Below are 15,145 nucleotides of genomic sequence, written 5' to 3' on the forward strand. Positions count from 1 at the left end.
ATCACTTTTATACCCATGCTCCAAGTAGCATCCTATTTCTATCCTCCTGCTCCAAGCACCAACCAGCAGTGCTACTTTATCATGGTTCCAACCCAATACTGAATGTTGTGTTCACCATTACATTTGTAACCCAAGAAAGAACAAGCTAGCTACTGTTAAGCACTTACCAAATTCCAGATGTGCCTGGTTGTTTGCCACTGCATGAATTAACCCTATTGTTCCACAGGCATTTCCAATGGTTTGCTTTATGAAGTAGACATCAGGAGAGACGTCCTGTCCCTGGGCCTTAATTTTCTCTTCCTCTTCAAGCTTGAATGCCTCATACTGGACAGAGGTATGAGAAAAAGAGAAAAGTTTGTGCAAAATGGGAATCGGATATATGGGCATGAAACGGTATTACTGAATTATTTATTTTGTGTATTTTTATGACTTTGAAGTTAAAACATGCATATTTTGGAGACATCATTATGATTTGTGGACAGAAATACTTGCTACACCAAGTCTAAAAGGTCCAGCAGTTGTAAGGAGAAATAAAAGTACCTTCTCTGTTAAAGGGAAGAGGAGTAGCACCGCACACACTGGTCTTGGTACCATGCTGAGGAGTTCTGGATCCAATCCATACACATCCCCAAATTGCCAGGTAGGTTTCATACCCAAACAATGGAGGAACTATGCAAAAGCTTAGAGTCAAACCTTATGTATGCAGACACATATAGCTATCTTAACAATAGTTGGCTAACTTGGTGAACTCAAAATGAAGTGACATATTGTGGGTTATCCCAAGTCCCTGATTATCCTAAGAAAAAGGCCAAGAACCCACACCACTGGGCCTTGAAATTTAAAATTAAAAAATTCTCAGAAACTGTGAATGCAATGTCATCAACTTGTAAATCATTTTAACTCTTCTCTCCACACAAAATTCCCCTATTAGCAGCAGAACAATGGGCTACATGGAGTTAGTAGGCAAGTGTGAATGGTGTAGGAAAGCACCATTTGGGCTGAACAGCCAGGTGATGTGTGACCTACTAGACTGCATTAACTGTCATGGAGACAGCAGGCCCGACATTTTACACAATAACAAAAATCACTGGCAGAAACAAGTTCTATTTCTAACTTTTTTCAGCATCTCAGCCTAAAGGAGCACACGGCAGGGTGGCCTACTGGTTAATGAAATCTTTCCCTAACCGGAGGGTCATGGTTTTGATCCCCATACCTATCTTTGAGCAAGATACTTAACTCCTACCAGCACTAGCTGGTATAAGCGACCCTGCACCACTGCCTTGAGGGATGAAAAAAGTAGATCCCAAAAAACACCTTGCCCTCTTTCCTGCAAAGACCATGAATTCTTGTTGTTAAGCACAGGACTATGGTTTCTCCATTCAAAATCAGTGCTGAGAAATTCCTTTTTCACTAAGAAAAATCATTTTCTAATTAGCTAAGTCAGTGTGTTAAGGCAGACTTTTGGCAGCGGTGCTAGCATCTGCTAGTTATCCCACACAGGTAACACATTAAGGCAAGTGTGTCCTCACCAGCGTAGCAGCTTACAAATCTCTACTCTATGTAGCTTGCTGTAATGTCCCAATTTCCCCATAGGCATCATTAAAGTTTCACCTTATCTTTATACCTGCACAATAGCTAATCATAACTTCCATTTAGCTAGCTGTCAACGTCAGCAGTTAATGCAGTTTTTCCCTTTCCTTCTCCAACATGGTCTTTACCTCAAGTGCTAGAAGCAAAAAAGAAAGGAACCAAATGTCCCACCTTCGCCCCACATCTTAAATCTCAGGCAAAGATCCCAATCTCTTTTACATTGTAAACATGGGAATCAAGCATACACAGGCTGCTCTTGGTAACCCTGAATTCTGTGAGAAGGCTGCTCCTGCCTAACCACTCCAGGGCAGCCCCTACATCAAGGCGGCCTACATCTCCAACAAATGTTAACTACGATGTGTGCTGCAGCAAGGCTGGGTATTGAACGAGAGTTAAATCAAGTAACCTTAAGCTTTCTTTAACACCTTAAGTTTCCTTTGTCTATGCGAATGGTTTGACACTTTCTGCAGCCTTCACTGCAGGGAATAAGCCACAGTGTCAGGCAAATGGACAAGAAATAAAGCAATGGACATCTGCATGAAATGCTACTGACTGGTGTGCTTACAAAAAACTATGCAGCTCATATGGGTGTGGGTTAGAAGAATAAGGCAAGAGAACGTACAAAAACATATTCTACTAAAAACACTGGTTCATAATGATATTAAATTATAATAATAAAGAAATAATAACTTATTAGGTCATAGTGCTTATTGCCTATTTCTGGTTTGCCATCTTTAGGGGAGTTTATCAATTTTACATCACATTGTTTCATGAAATGAATTCCTTGATGTTGCAATCGATGCAAACATTATCTCTGTGATGCTAGGTAGGCCTTATGCCTCTGGACGTCGCTTGGCCACAGAACAGTTCAGCAGAGTTCAACAAACTGGCCCGTCTGGTGTTAAGTGCAATAAGAGGGAAATACTCACTTTTGACATGACCTGAAAAGGAAAAACAAACAAATAAGAACGTTAATCAACTTCCTTTTAGGTTAGCAAACTAACGTAGCCACACCGGCTTCAGCTTTTGTTCTCTTTTGCTAGCTACCAGTTAGCTCTCACGCTTGTGGGTGAATGATTTGGATAAAAGAATATACCTTGATAAAATAATAACTATACATACTTCTGGATTCGCCTCCAGAGGCAACCAGCGTGGGCCTTCCATTTTCAGCTAACGTAAACAGTTATTTTCCTTTCAACCAAGTGCTGAAACTGATTTTTGCAAATCTGTTTGACAGCTGGCACGCGCTTCCGGGTCTGTAAGTGAACTTGACGTTCAAGTAATACAAGGGGGTTAGTGCTTGTTTATAAACATAAATACACCACTTCCAGTTATTCACTCCATGAACAGACATTAACTGGCGTATATTTAATTTAAAGATATATTATTATTATACTCTAAATTGTTGTTCTTTGGCTATTTGTCCGAAAAATGATTGATTTGTGAATGTACTGCACACACCACCAGCCCTACAATGGACCATTCCAGGGCATGGGCGTGTTTCAGACGTAGACAGCCAGCAGTTGCCCCTTACCTTTAACTTTGCACCAGCTGTAAATAAGCAAACTCAATTTTGCTTTGACATTCATATGGCATCCGTTTCTAGTAATTATTTTAAAACCAGTTAATAAAATCTGCCTCAAACTGAAGGTAATTGTGTTGTTATGCCCTGACGTGTGGAAGCCGGAGGGGGGCGCTGTTGTCCTTCATTTCAGCTTTTGGTGGAGGGAGGGCGGCTGTTCAGTTCACCATAGCACTTGATGAGCAAGAAGATGCCAGCAGTAGAGGAATCATATGGTGGGTTTTAACTTAAATCACAGCATCACAGGACAGTGTTTTCAACAGGTTGTAGTTAGAAGAGGAAACGTCTGCTAAAGACATGCTTGGCTGTTGACAACAACATTGTACATTCAGGCTGTTTTGCGGTAACTTACTTGTTAGCGTCAGCTAACACAGAGCTTCCCTAGTTAGCCAGCCAGCTCTCATCTCATAGACCTTTGCTAGGGTTAGCTGGCTATGTTTAGCTAACGCCGTTAACTGACCAAGCACACCTAGGTTTTTAGGTAGCAGGTCTTGGTGACTGTGGTCATTAGTAATGTCAGACGTAACATTACTAGTCATTACCCCCACACCTGCCCCGACTAGAAGAGACTAGGAGTTGGTAAACGTTAATTAAAATAACTAACCTTAGCTATACTTTTGCATTTCAGGCGTTAACAAAATTGTGGACAACATCGGAAGGCTTTCTCCTGATCTGTTCACCGAAACAGTGAGAATATTTATCTTATCCCTAAATTGATTTTTATCCCCATCGAAGCCAAACACAGAAATTGTATTTCTACTGCAGTGTGCCTACAGAAGCCCTAAGTCTAGTTTACCCTTTGAAGAAAGACGAATATATTTTAATACAGCCAACACTAGCCTTATAGCGTTAGTCAAACATACTTGCAGGTTTAAGGATTGCATAAATTTCAGAATTTTAGAGAAGTTTTAGTTTTATTGCCTTTGCACATTAGTGTAAATTCCTTCACAAGGAAAGGAAACCAGAACCACTTATTTGGCCAGGTTTGGACAATGTTTCGACCCTTTCTGAAGAACTAGTTAAGAAGTAGTGGCTGCAAAATGTGAAAAATGCCCCTGACACCACAGTGAGGTACCAAACTTTTAAAAAGTTGGCTGGCATAGAATCAATAGTTGCCTAGCAACTGTCTTGGAGCAAGATTATTGCGCTCACACAACATGCCCATGAAAACTGTAATTACCAAACTCTTTCCATTTATGTCTCTTGTGAAAACCTTAACAATAATGCTCCTGAGCTGTCTGCTTAAAATATTGGCAATACAGCCATTGCACCTGCATCTTTGAAGATTTGCTGCTTGATCAAGCGGTTGTGGGGCAAACCCCTAACAAAGGAACAACAATGGGATGTTGAATACAATGTAAAGGTTGTTATTCTAGGGCTATAAGTAGCCATGCCCTGCATAAATTGCACTGGGTGGTGTGTTGTTGCCCTAGAGGTTATAGTTATGATAACTAATCTTATAATCTCCACAGTGTCAGCACATTCTGACTTATCTTCAAGGGCAGACCAGGGGAGTAGATTCAGCTGATTTGTCTGATGTGAGTCAATATTTCCTTACAATTTTTCACTCTCAGCAACCCATCTTCACAAGTTCCTCTTTCACAACTTGTTTTCTTGTTCTGGGCAGAGGTTTCAGAGAGATGGAGTCAGACTTGACGACGAAGCTCTGCAAAACATTATCAGATTTCTCTTGTTAACATTCAGGTATCTTCCCTCTTATTTTTGTCTCTGAATGTGGGTTGTTACAATTCTGTATTGGGTGGGTGTCCCTTCTCCCTGTTAGCCCCCGTTCCCTCTTTCTGATATTGATCAAGGCCCAATGTGTTAATAAGTTTGCCCAGTTTGATGCAATTGCATGTTCATCCAAAATGCACTATATACTAGATAGGACCACATAAAGCTGAGGAACTTGGCTTAGCCTGACTATGGCATGGGCTCCAATGGCTCAGTGTAATAGAGCATGGCTTTTATCCAGCTGTCATGGGCCTAGTAAAAGGCTAAATCACACATGAATAAGCACATAGTCATACTGTAGGGTGTGATACTGAAAATTTGTATCGCCATGTGTCAGGTCAGCTACGAAGAGCAACCTCTCTGGAGATGACCTGGTGTCGAGGCTGGAAGAGGGCAGCGGCAAGTGGCCCAAAGCCTCCCTGCAGGTGGTGCAGAGGCTGTGGACTGAACAGGGCGCACTAGTCCATGCCCAGCAAGAGGCTCAAGACATGCTCAGCATTGGCCAGGTATGTTATTTTTGAGAACCCAAGTCAGATGCAGTAAGGCAGTCTCATCCATTGTCAAATGAGAATGTTTCTGACAACATGATCACAGAATTTGTGCATCTCCTTAATGAGATGAGAAGAGTGACAAGTGATCTGTGTTGATGAGACTTAACCCTTGTTGCTGTATCTCTCTAGTTGGTGGACATGCAGTGGAAACTTGGCATGGCAGTGAGCTCTGACACCTGCCGGTCTCTCAACTCTCCCTATGTGTCTCTGCTGCTGAAGATCGCTGAGCCGTCTGGACAGATCCGTCAGAGGTCTTTCGAGATGACTGTTCCACAGTTCCAGGTTTGTATGTGAAAGGGCATGTCATGTGAGTGCAGTGCTTAGTATGCACTTATAATACATTGGCTTTATTACCACATTAGGGCTGCAACTAATGATTATTTTCATTGTCGATTAATCTGTCGATTATTTTCTCGATTAATAGATTAGCTGTTTGGTCTATAAAATTTCAGAAAATAGTGAAAAATGTCGATCAGTGTTTCCCAAAGCCCAAGATGACGTCCTCAAATGTCTTGTTTTGTCCACAACCCAAAGATATTCAGTTTACTGTCATAGAGGAGTAAAGAAACCAGAAAATATTCACATTTAAGAAGCTGGAATCAGAGAATTTTGACTTATTTTTCTTAAAAAATTACTCAAACCGGTTAATCTATTATCAAAATAGTTGGCGATTAATTTAATAGTTGACAACTAATCGATTAATCGTTGCAGCTCTATACCACATCACAGTAAGCTATCAATTATGAATAAGCATCATTTTGAGATGATTTTTTTTGTTTTCTGCAGAACTTTCACAAGCAGTTCAAGGAGATGGCAGCTGTTTTGGAGACTGTATGATGGCACAGATCTGCATGTCCCGCTGTGTTGTCATAAGAAAGCATCCCAGTTTACATGGAACCAATGGAAGAATAGCTTGACACAGGTGTTTGCCACATCAGATGCCACATGTTGTGTCCAACGCCGTGGATGGAGATTACTGTAAATGTCAATTGCTTCTCAGTGACAAGGCTCTACAGTGCCATTTTTTTCCATGGAGCGCATGAGCTCCTAAAGTATTAAATTTAGGAGTTTGAACTGTGAAAATAGTTCAAAGTGCCCATCCCTGCTTTGAATGTAAAGATGTAAATGTGCCTCTTCTTCCTTTTCAATTATCCAGGTAGGATGAGTTTAATTTTAGGGTTATATGCAACTACACTGGTAGCACTGTAGAACCCTGATTCACTGTAGAGGAGGGCTGTCTGACGTTGATATGGTTTATATTGATTGTGACATAGTTGGCATTGAAACGTCCATTTGCATCTGACCTGGTACCTTTTGACTATATAAAATGAAAATACATTACCAAGCTTAATAAAACTGTTGCTTATGTTACGTCGGAACACAAGATTTTTGTCGTGGTTAGGGGTTTGTGACTAGCTTTGTGACAACATACTGTATACTACATGTTATATTGTCAGTCGCTGGCTAAAAAAGCTTTTCTGCTTTGCAGTAGTTTAATTTATTTATAGTTTGAATAGCTTATGAAGTATTATCCAAATCAACTGTTTACATTAACTGCTTTGTTTTAATATTTGTTTTAGTCTTGACAATGCAGGCTGTTACTGTTGCTGTGTGTGTTTTTCCAAGTCACACTGGTATGCCTATAATCCTAAACTGGCCTTTACTTTTTTCAACTTTTGTCCATCCTTACTTGGATATCACTTAACAATAATGTAATAAATATTTAACAAGAAATTAATTCAAACTTCACTGTGTGGTTATTTCATTCCACTTCACAGCTCAGGGAACAAATTAGAATAAAGCAATTATACATTCAATTGAATGAAACTTATTAAGTAGTGTAATTGTTTTTCCATCTACCAACTCTGAAAAGTGAGAATCTGGAGATAAATTATTCTGACTTATGCATGTCTAATTGTATAGTGTAGCACAGTTTTTCCCCCAGTGGGGTCCAGGGACCTCCAGGGGTCCTTGAGGGGGGCCCAGGGGGAGTCCTGCAAGATGAGAAATAGTTTAATTTCACTATAATTCACTTGGAATTATCCCAGTTAGAGGTTGTATAAGAATGATTATTCTAATCATAGGATTCACTCACTATTTTATCCCCATGTACAGTGTAGACAGTTAAAAAAAATCCAAAATCAACACCCCAAAAAAAAATCCATATGGGTTCCTTGGGACAAAATCTTATCAAAAGAGGGTCTGTGGCCTATTGTGTATCTATTTGGGGATCTATGCCATGAAAACATTTGATAACCCCTGGTCTACTCATTTATAGTATATACTGTATGTACATATTTGTATAATTATTTTTATTATTATAGTATACTATTATAGTCTGCACCAGTGGGGTTGGTGTTGGCAGGCTGCTGCTCCAAGGCCACTGCCTCCATGATGAGGGTACATCTAGTGCTGCTACTATTTATAGGACAGAGGGAGTGCTTGAAACCATGGCATTTGGTTGGTAGTAAGGGAACTCCTCTAGTGCATAATGTATATCTGTGATTACATCTGTCCAAGGGTTTCATGTCATCCAGCAACTATTTGCTTGAGTACACGCACGCAGACAAGGATTTAAAACACATTCCTCAGTTTGTGAAGCGTAACTCTTATTATGCATCTCAATATTGCATCTTTTTCCACTGTGATTCCAACATTTTTGTACCTGGCCAAGTGTCTGCCTCACCTTTGGGTCCATCATAGAGCCGACACACACTTTCCATACTGACTTGCCAACAATTGTGCACCGTGGGAGGGGCGGAGCCTCGCCCCTGTCACGTTTAAGCAAGCGGCCCGACCCGTCCCACTCCTCCTGCACATGCGATGGGTGGATGGGCGGGTTGCCGACGCGCACGGCCGCTCCGCCTCCAAGGCGTTGTGGATGGAAGGATCACAGACGGGAGCCTGCACCAAAGCGATAAACAAGCATCAATTTATGCCTTTTAGAGGCAGTTGACAAAGAAAAATGCGAGGGAGCGAGGGTTACATGCAACAGGACTTTTAGGGCTACAACTAATTAATGCGTGGCCCAGTTTTGCGCTCAGGAGAAAAGCAAAACGCGTCCAAGAAGTCTGATTTCTGGGCGACTACTGTTTACACTGGAGGCTTCCAACGCCACGTTTTAGCAAGCAAGGTTGGAAACTACAGCACAGGGTTGTTTAGCGTTTGGCCCACTGCTCATGCAATTAGTGAATGAGCAGAGCAGGGGGAAAGCTACAATTGCATGACTATATAAGTCAATTTAGTTGACATCCTTGCAGGAAAAATATCTATCCGACAGGCTTTGGGTGGTTTCTGGACAACAAGGACTCGTTGCATTGGTGGACACGAGGAGCACATGTTGGTGTGTGCATACTAATAATCGCCTTCGTTGTGTCAACTTTTACTGGGAACATGGACATGCAAACTGTTGCAAACTAGCCTCAACTTGGAAGCAGAAACAGCCTTTAGATTTGCGCTCGCCTTTCGCTTAAGAGAATGATAAATCGGTGTCATTTCTGAAAGAAGTCTTCAGCTCACTGGAAAGCCAGTCTGAGTCTCACGTTGCTGTCATCGAGCTTCAGGACAGCGAGCTTCAGCGGGTCGACATGGAGGGCCAGGATGAGAAGGAGAGCAGCCCCCCGAAGTCGGACAAAAGATTCAGCCTGTGGTACATCGGGTGGTCGTCGCTGGACAGGCGGACCACCCTGCCCATGCTGCCGTGGCTGGTGGCCGAGATCCGGAGGAAGAGCGAGAAGAGCGACTGCGGTCCCGGGGCGCAGGCGAGAGAAGTTCAGCTGGTCCTGATCCCCCCAGTCGTCCGATGCGTCCCGTCCAACAACAGCAGCTCGTCGGTCTTCATATTCGAGCACAAAGCGCAGCTCATCTCTCGGTTCATTCACAACAGCAATGACCTCACCTATTTTGCCTATCTGCTGCGGGGTCAGCCTGACAACCCCGAGTCTGAGATGTCTTGTCATGTCTTCAAGGCCTGCGACCCCAACCAGGTAGGTCTACCCAAGACTGACAAAAAAAAACTAAAAAACTTTTGCACAACAATAACACCAGGAACAGGACAAGAACAGATCACATACCATTGAAAATGTGCAGAACATTTGACTGAGAAAATGCAACCAACATGCATCTGAATTATTTTCATGAGGGTATCAATAGTCAGTTTGATCTTACCCTAATGAAAAATCAATATAATATTGTATAATATTGCTATAGAGACTTCCAGTGCAGTGAGATTGTAATACCCTTATCATACTGAATGTTATTTTGAAATCATTGTAATACTGTAACATTCCCTTTATATTCCTACAGGGGCTTATCCTTTTGCTGTGATATTTGTTTAGTATCCTTCTGAAATGTATTATCGACTCATAGCTCTTTTTAAAGGCAAATATAGGCCAAAGTAAATGTCCTGCAAAGCCTGGACTGAATGTTCCTTGAGATAACTACTGTGTCATTTCATTTCAAATGCACACTGTAGATTAGGGAATGGGCAAAACATGTTTGCTTTTGGTATTAAGTATTTAGGCCACCGGTTGGTGTGGATAATGCAGCGGGCAACCTGGATTTTTGGCAAAGTTAATCCATCTCAGTGCTTTCCTTGTAGGGGATCAAACGTCTCTGTCCGTCTGTGTTGTGACAGGAACTCAATGGGCACAATATTGAATCAGCACATTTACATGCTCTGATCAGCACACCGCTCTTGAGTAACAAACCGAAAATCTGGTAAACAGTTGAAATTCAGGAAGGTGGGAGTAAGTGTCAGAAAATCAGTTTGCAATCATTCTTTTTTTTTTGCAGAAATGTTCCTGATGACAGATATCTAGGGCACGGTACTCAAGAGCTCACCCCAGTGGCATTGGTGTGTGTTTGTGTCTGTGTGTGAGTGAGGATTTAAGGGAGTAAATGAGAATGTGTGCTTAATCCATGTTTGGGGTTAGGCCTTTGTGCAGTTTTTTTGTTTATACATGAATCACGTGGTCTGGGGTTGTGCCAAGATCATTGCTCAGACAGCATAAGGCAAATCGAAGTAAAGGCCTTAATAACAAGCTGAAGTCTGACACTTGTCCCTTTTACTCTTGTCTCCCTAGTGAACCAGGAACCCTGCACAAATATTGCTCACAAGCAGACATACAGTCATGCTCACGTTTTTCAAGGATCTTAAGTGTGCCTGTATCGGCTGTATCACGTTTCCTGTGGTATGTGCAAGACCAGAGCAGGCTGTTTGTCTGCTGGTGAAAGCTGAGAGTGGCAGAGGCAGCAAGTCGGAGGCAGATGCACTTTCGAGGCGTTTGGCCCCTCTAGTACTGGGGCATGAATGCATACAGCAGTTGGAGAGGCAGCTTGCCTTGCATAGTACCTCGCTCTGGATCGTTACGCAAGAAAAACTGGTTTGGTAGCCAGCAGCTAGCAACATGTGCAAGGTGGACCATGTGGAATGCACTCTTCGTCCAATCAGAACTGCGTTGCCTTGCGGGCCACCCTGTCACTGTAACTGATCTGATTATTAACCAACTTGTTTCCTGTTTATAGCGTGGGCATTCTGTCTTTTTTTTTTATTGTGCGACTGTGGCTGTCTTTTTTCCCAGCTGAGTTTGAACACATGATGAGTTATTGCTTTATTTTTAGGCAGAGGGACAGTAGGAGAGAGACATGTTCTCACATCTATTCTTAGCTTTTAGGAGTGACAGCGGTACATTGTGAAAGCCTGAAGACAGACTTCTTGCATCTGTCAGTAAGATGTGAAAGGTTAAGATGAGTTGGCTGTCATGGTGTCTTGTAGAAGAGAGGGGCTTAGTTGACACAAGGTCGATTCATGGAAAGCTATTAAATTATGTAACCATGGGAATCAGTCAAGTCCAACATGAATAATGGCTGACAAAGAATAGCATATGCATGAAAGAGGCATGCCTCACGGCGCATTTTCTTTTGTTTGATAGGTTGGCTAGTAAAAACATAGTTTTACTTCCTCAACTTGAAATGCAAGTTCAGTCCTAATGAACTGTTTCATCTAGAAACTTGTTGATCTAGCTCAAATTAGTAATGCACCTGGTGCAGCCATTCGCACATTTAAGGCCCGCTAAATCAACTCTGATAGAACCATAGAACTCTAGATTGATGATTGATTGGTGCATCCATGAAAACAAGCTAAGGCTATAGTGGCATAACTGCAAAACAAACCATGAATTAAACCGACATGTCATCCAAGCACGCTGAACAAACAGACTGCCATTTGGAGTTTAGTTGTAACCTTTTGCCTGGCTCAGAGTCTGGGATACTCATTTACCTCCTCAGTGAGACTGGCATAGCAGCGGGCGCAAATAGAGCAGTGACTCAACCCTGTTGTGCCATCATCGAATCAGCGATAGACGGTCTGAGGCTGCACGGTGTAAACAGTAGGCTCATGTTGTGCTCTGACTTGGAACAAGGCCACTGTGGAATCTCTCACTCCCCTAAGACCACTGGGTGACCCTTCGCTGTCCAATGGGTCCTCTTGTAGGACCCGGTGACAACGGTACGCGAGCCAAGTCAGGTCAAGGCAAGAGTGACCGGACCCCTGGAGATAACAGTGCTATTTCAGAATGCCAGATATGGGAAGGGGGGGGGGGTCTCTACAGCAGGTTTCCTTTACAAAAGCCCAAGTGACCCATGACCTATTAAAGGGGAATACCACGCAGTTTAAATCTGCGCTAGGCAACTTTGCATGTTGGCGGGTTGCAAGAGGTAACCATTTGGAAACGGTTTGAATTTCAGTACCCAGAAAGCATAATGTGACGTCGGTAAACTGCACACAGTATGCTCTTGTTTACCAATCCAGCTAGTCTGTGATCACTTTATTCCAAAGGATATCAAAAGGATGAGAGAGGCAAAAGATCTAACGTTGGTGAGTTCAGCTTTCTCTGGACGGAGCACTTGTCACAGCTGCTTAGGAAACAGATTTGTGCTTGAGTTTCAAATCATCACTTCTGTGGGTGGAAGTGTTTTCCTGCCAGTGACCATAACCAACACCAGAATTTCACTGGGCTGAAAGGGTGAATCCATGGCGTCTCAGTTAGGGGGGGAGGGAAGCTCTTCTCTGTTGCAGCCCTACTTTGTGCTGATAGGAAGGCTGTATTCATAAAAATCTTAACTAGTACAGCTTTAAGATTTCACCTGAGACAGCCCAATCACTTTTTGTTAACATGATCAAGTTTCTTGCAAAGCGAGAAACCAGAGAACCAAGATTCTGTTCTGTGATGTCATGTGACATTTTGATGAAATGCGCGCCCTGGAGCTGCTCCACTGACAGTGATTGGGCGACTGACTTTGTGGGCTCATGCACTAATCTAACTGTTAACTTTTACATCCAAACAAGGTTCAGCATTTGTTATAGTATACAACGATATATAGTATCGCCACATATTCAAAAATATACCTTTATCTCCAGAAATCATTGTGTGCACTGTCACAGTCACCTGTTTCCATCTTTTGCATTTCGTTCTCTGTCCTTGGCTATATAATACAATTTTTAAGTGGAAATTCAGTGGTCTTCCTCTGACATTGTATTTTCATAACAAATAATAGAGACACGTAGCCTGTTGAGTAGGTGGAGAATCGTGGGAGGGGAAGGAAGATGTGGGTGTTGGGTGAATTGTTTGATGTCAGAAGTACAAAAGGTGTACAATAGGCAACAGTAAAAAAAAATAAAAACAACAGAGGGAGAAACGCTTCACCAAACAGGCAGTTCAGTTTACTCACCTTCCTGGCACATGGAGATTTTTCAGTGCGATATGAGCGCCCTCCCCCTGTCAAGGTGACATGGGAGCCTGTGTCTTGCTTTGTTTTGAGTTGGAACATGACTTTTGTCAGCTGGCTGTGGCTGGTGTGTCCTCGGGCAGATGGAAAAGCACTGGGAGGACGTCATCGCTGTATTGAGGCGCAGGTGGAAGCACACGAGAACAACAAGGTGCCTTTTTTATACAATCTTTGGGTCTCTGTGCCTCCACAGAGCACTTGGGCCTGGCTGTTCCTAATTAGGCGACATGGAGGTCAGGCAAAAATAGACATCAGGTCTACCAAAGCCGCAGTGTTTTTCCTAGTGATGTCCTACCACAGTAGAGCCTCATTATCATCATTATTCTGATTGGGTATTCTGATTCAACTGTAACTGGCTTTGTATTCTTTGCTTTACTGTGAGTAGCTTAGTCACAATATCTACATTTAGTCCCTTTAACATAATAATTAGGGAATCTTGGATGGCATTCTGTTCTCTGACACAAATAATTTCCTATGCCTCAGCCAATGTTTCCATCCTTATCTTGTATTGAAGCAGTGATAACATCTGTCTCTCAAAGGGAGTCTAATTGGGTCTAATCACAGATGCTATGGGCAAACCTAGTGTGTTGAACTTCCGTTGTTTCCCTGTGGTTTGGCATTATGGTGCTGATAAGGGTAAAAGAACTATGTGTGCCAACCGCTATGTTTAATCAGATATTAAGCCTATTGTAGGGGAGGTTGGCATGGCATGAGACATGAGCTGACTCACTGAAAGTGCTCAGGACTCTACCAGCTCAGAGGGGACAATCCTCATGTTTGTTTTCTCCTAAGCTCTAAAGCTGCGCTTGGCTGTTAGTGTTTATTCAGACAGGCTCAGTATCACAGCCAGAGTTGCTGATATTGTCTGAGAGAGGCAGACAATGATGGGTGAAGGTTAGGAATAAAAACAGCTTGAGGAACAATCGGTGTGGGAGGATTAATTTGAATAGTTTTCTACTGAAACCGCATGTCTGTCATCTCAGCTCCCTCGCTACAGACCACTGTGCCTGTCTCATCCAAGGAAGGAGCGACTTCACTGGCTCTGTATTGGGTTGACTACAAATAATTAATCAGATCAAACGGTGCTGTGGCGTCATCTTACTCATGTATAATCCAGCAGGTCTTTTAAATGTTAAGACGACACTATGTGTCATGTTTTCATCAATGAGTCAAGTGGTGCAAGACATAACAGCCAGCTCAAGGCCGGACAGCACTGCTGTGATTCCCAGACAGGATCCTCTCTCACCTGTCAGGCCCTCTGAGTTACCTTGACATCACTAGTGTCCGTGGTGCCTGTGTTTAGAAGCACAACGTTTTGTTTGTGTAATGTTAAACGAGTAAAATGTATTGATATATTTGATTGCCATTGGGACCGTTACATTGTGGGATGGGCCAGGGACATAGAATGATGTCTTTACCGGAAGCCAGTATATTTAGGCACCTGCTCCGTTAGCCCATGTTTGTAATGCATTTATGTCACTAAGGGAACCCTAAAATGTAGTCTTTGGCCGTTTTGTATATTTTTTTTAACCCATGGTAACACGTTTTGCCTTTTTGATGATACTATTTCATATGTGCCTTTGCAGAGTTTAGTTTTGGCAGCTTACAGTTTGCTGTCATCTCAAAAGATTTAGCCTAGTGGAAATCTTCAAGGATTCTTGGGAAATAAGCCTGTTGACGGTTAGAAACTCAGCCACACCCGTGCTCTTACTTCTACAAGTCAGAGTTTTGTTTGAGTGAAGAGATGGCCGTGTATGTATGACCCCCACCCCCCAATATCTCAAAGGAGCCCTCTGTCTCCAGCCATGCTCGGTTCAACCCTGGAGGAGGCAGGCGCTTGGAAAGTGTGACCTTAAAATGGCTCATGTAGCCACAGCAACAACATGGCAGGGTCAGGCAA

At 42.6% G+C, this 15,145-nt stretch overlaps 2 protein-coding genes across 10 annotated transcripts in view; both read left to right on the forward strand.

Moving 5' to 3' along the window:
- The first annotated feature begins 3,323 nt into the window (after positions 1-3,323).
- commd6 (COMM domain containing 6) lies at positions 3,324-7,195 on the forward strand. 3 transcript variants are annotated; one of them, XM_071520398.1, is made up of 7 exons: positions 3,324-3,387; positions 3,801-3,859; positions 4,645-4,710; positions 4,800-4,876; positions 5,244-5,412; positions 5,587-5,739; positions 6,244-7,195. In XM_071520398.1, the coding sequence occupies exons 1-7, from the start codon at positions 3,351-3,353 to the stop codon at positions 6,292-6,294; spliced, it is 612 nt and encodes a 203-aa protein (XP_071376499.1). In that variant the 5' UTR covers positions 3,324-3,350; the 3' UTR covers positions 6,295-7,195. The 3 variants fall into 3 exon arrangements, with proteins under 3 accessions (XP_071376499.1, XP_071376500.1, XP_071376501.1); XM_071520399.1 differs by lacking the exon at positions 4,645-4,710 and having other exon boundaries at positions 3,352-3,387; XM_071520400.1 differs by lacking the exons at positions 3,324-3,387; positions 3,801-3,859; positions 4,800-4,876; positions 5,244-5,412 and having other exon boundaries at positions 4,662-4,673.
- Positions 7,196-8,348: 1,153 nt separating this feature from the next.
- Positions 8,349-15,145, forward strand: part of tbc1d4 (TBC1 domain family, member 4) — a 31,862-nt gene continuing 25,065 nt past the window's right edge. For all 7 annotated transcript variants that reach the window (XM_071520392.1, XM_071520390.1, XM_071520391.1 and 4 more), the window contains exon 1: positions 8,349-9,443. In XM_071520392.1, coding sequence (XP_071376493.1) covers positions 9,045-9,443 — 399 coding nt within the window. In that variant the 5' untranslated portion in view covers positions 8,349-9,044. The remainder of the gene's footprint in view (positions 9,444-15,145) is intronic.

This window comes from Centroberyx affinis, unplaced genomic scaffold (assembly GCF_046629955.1).
Source record: "Centroberyx affinis isolate AG114_WGS23_722 - 3 ecotype Tasmania unplaced genomic scaffold, CSIRO-AGI_Caff_v1 ptg000798l_1, whole genome shotgun sequence".
NCBI lineage: Eukaryota > Metazoa > Chordata > Actinopteri > Beryciformes > Berycidae > Centroberyx > Centroberyx affinis.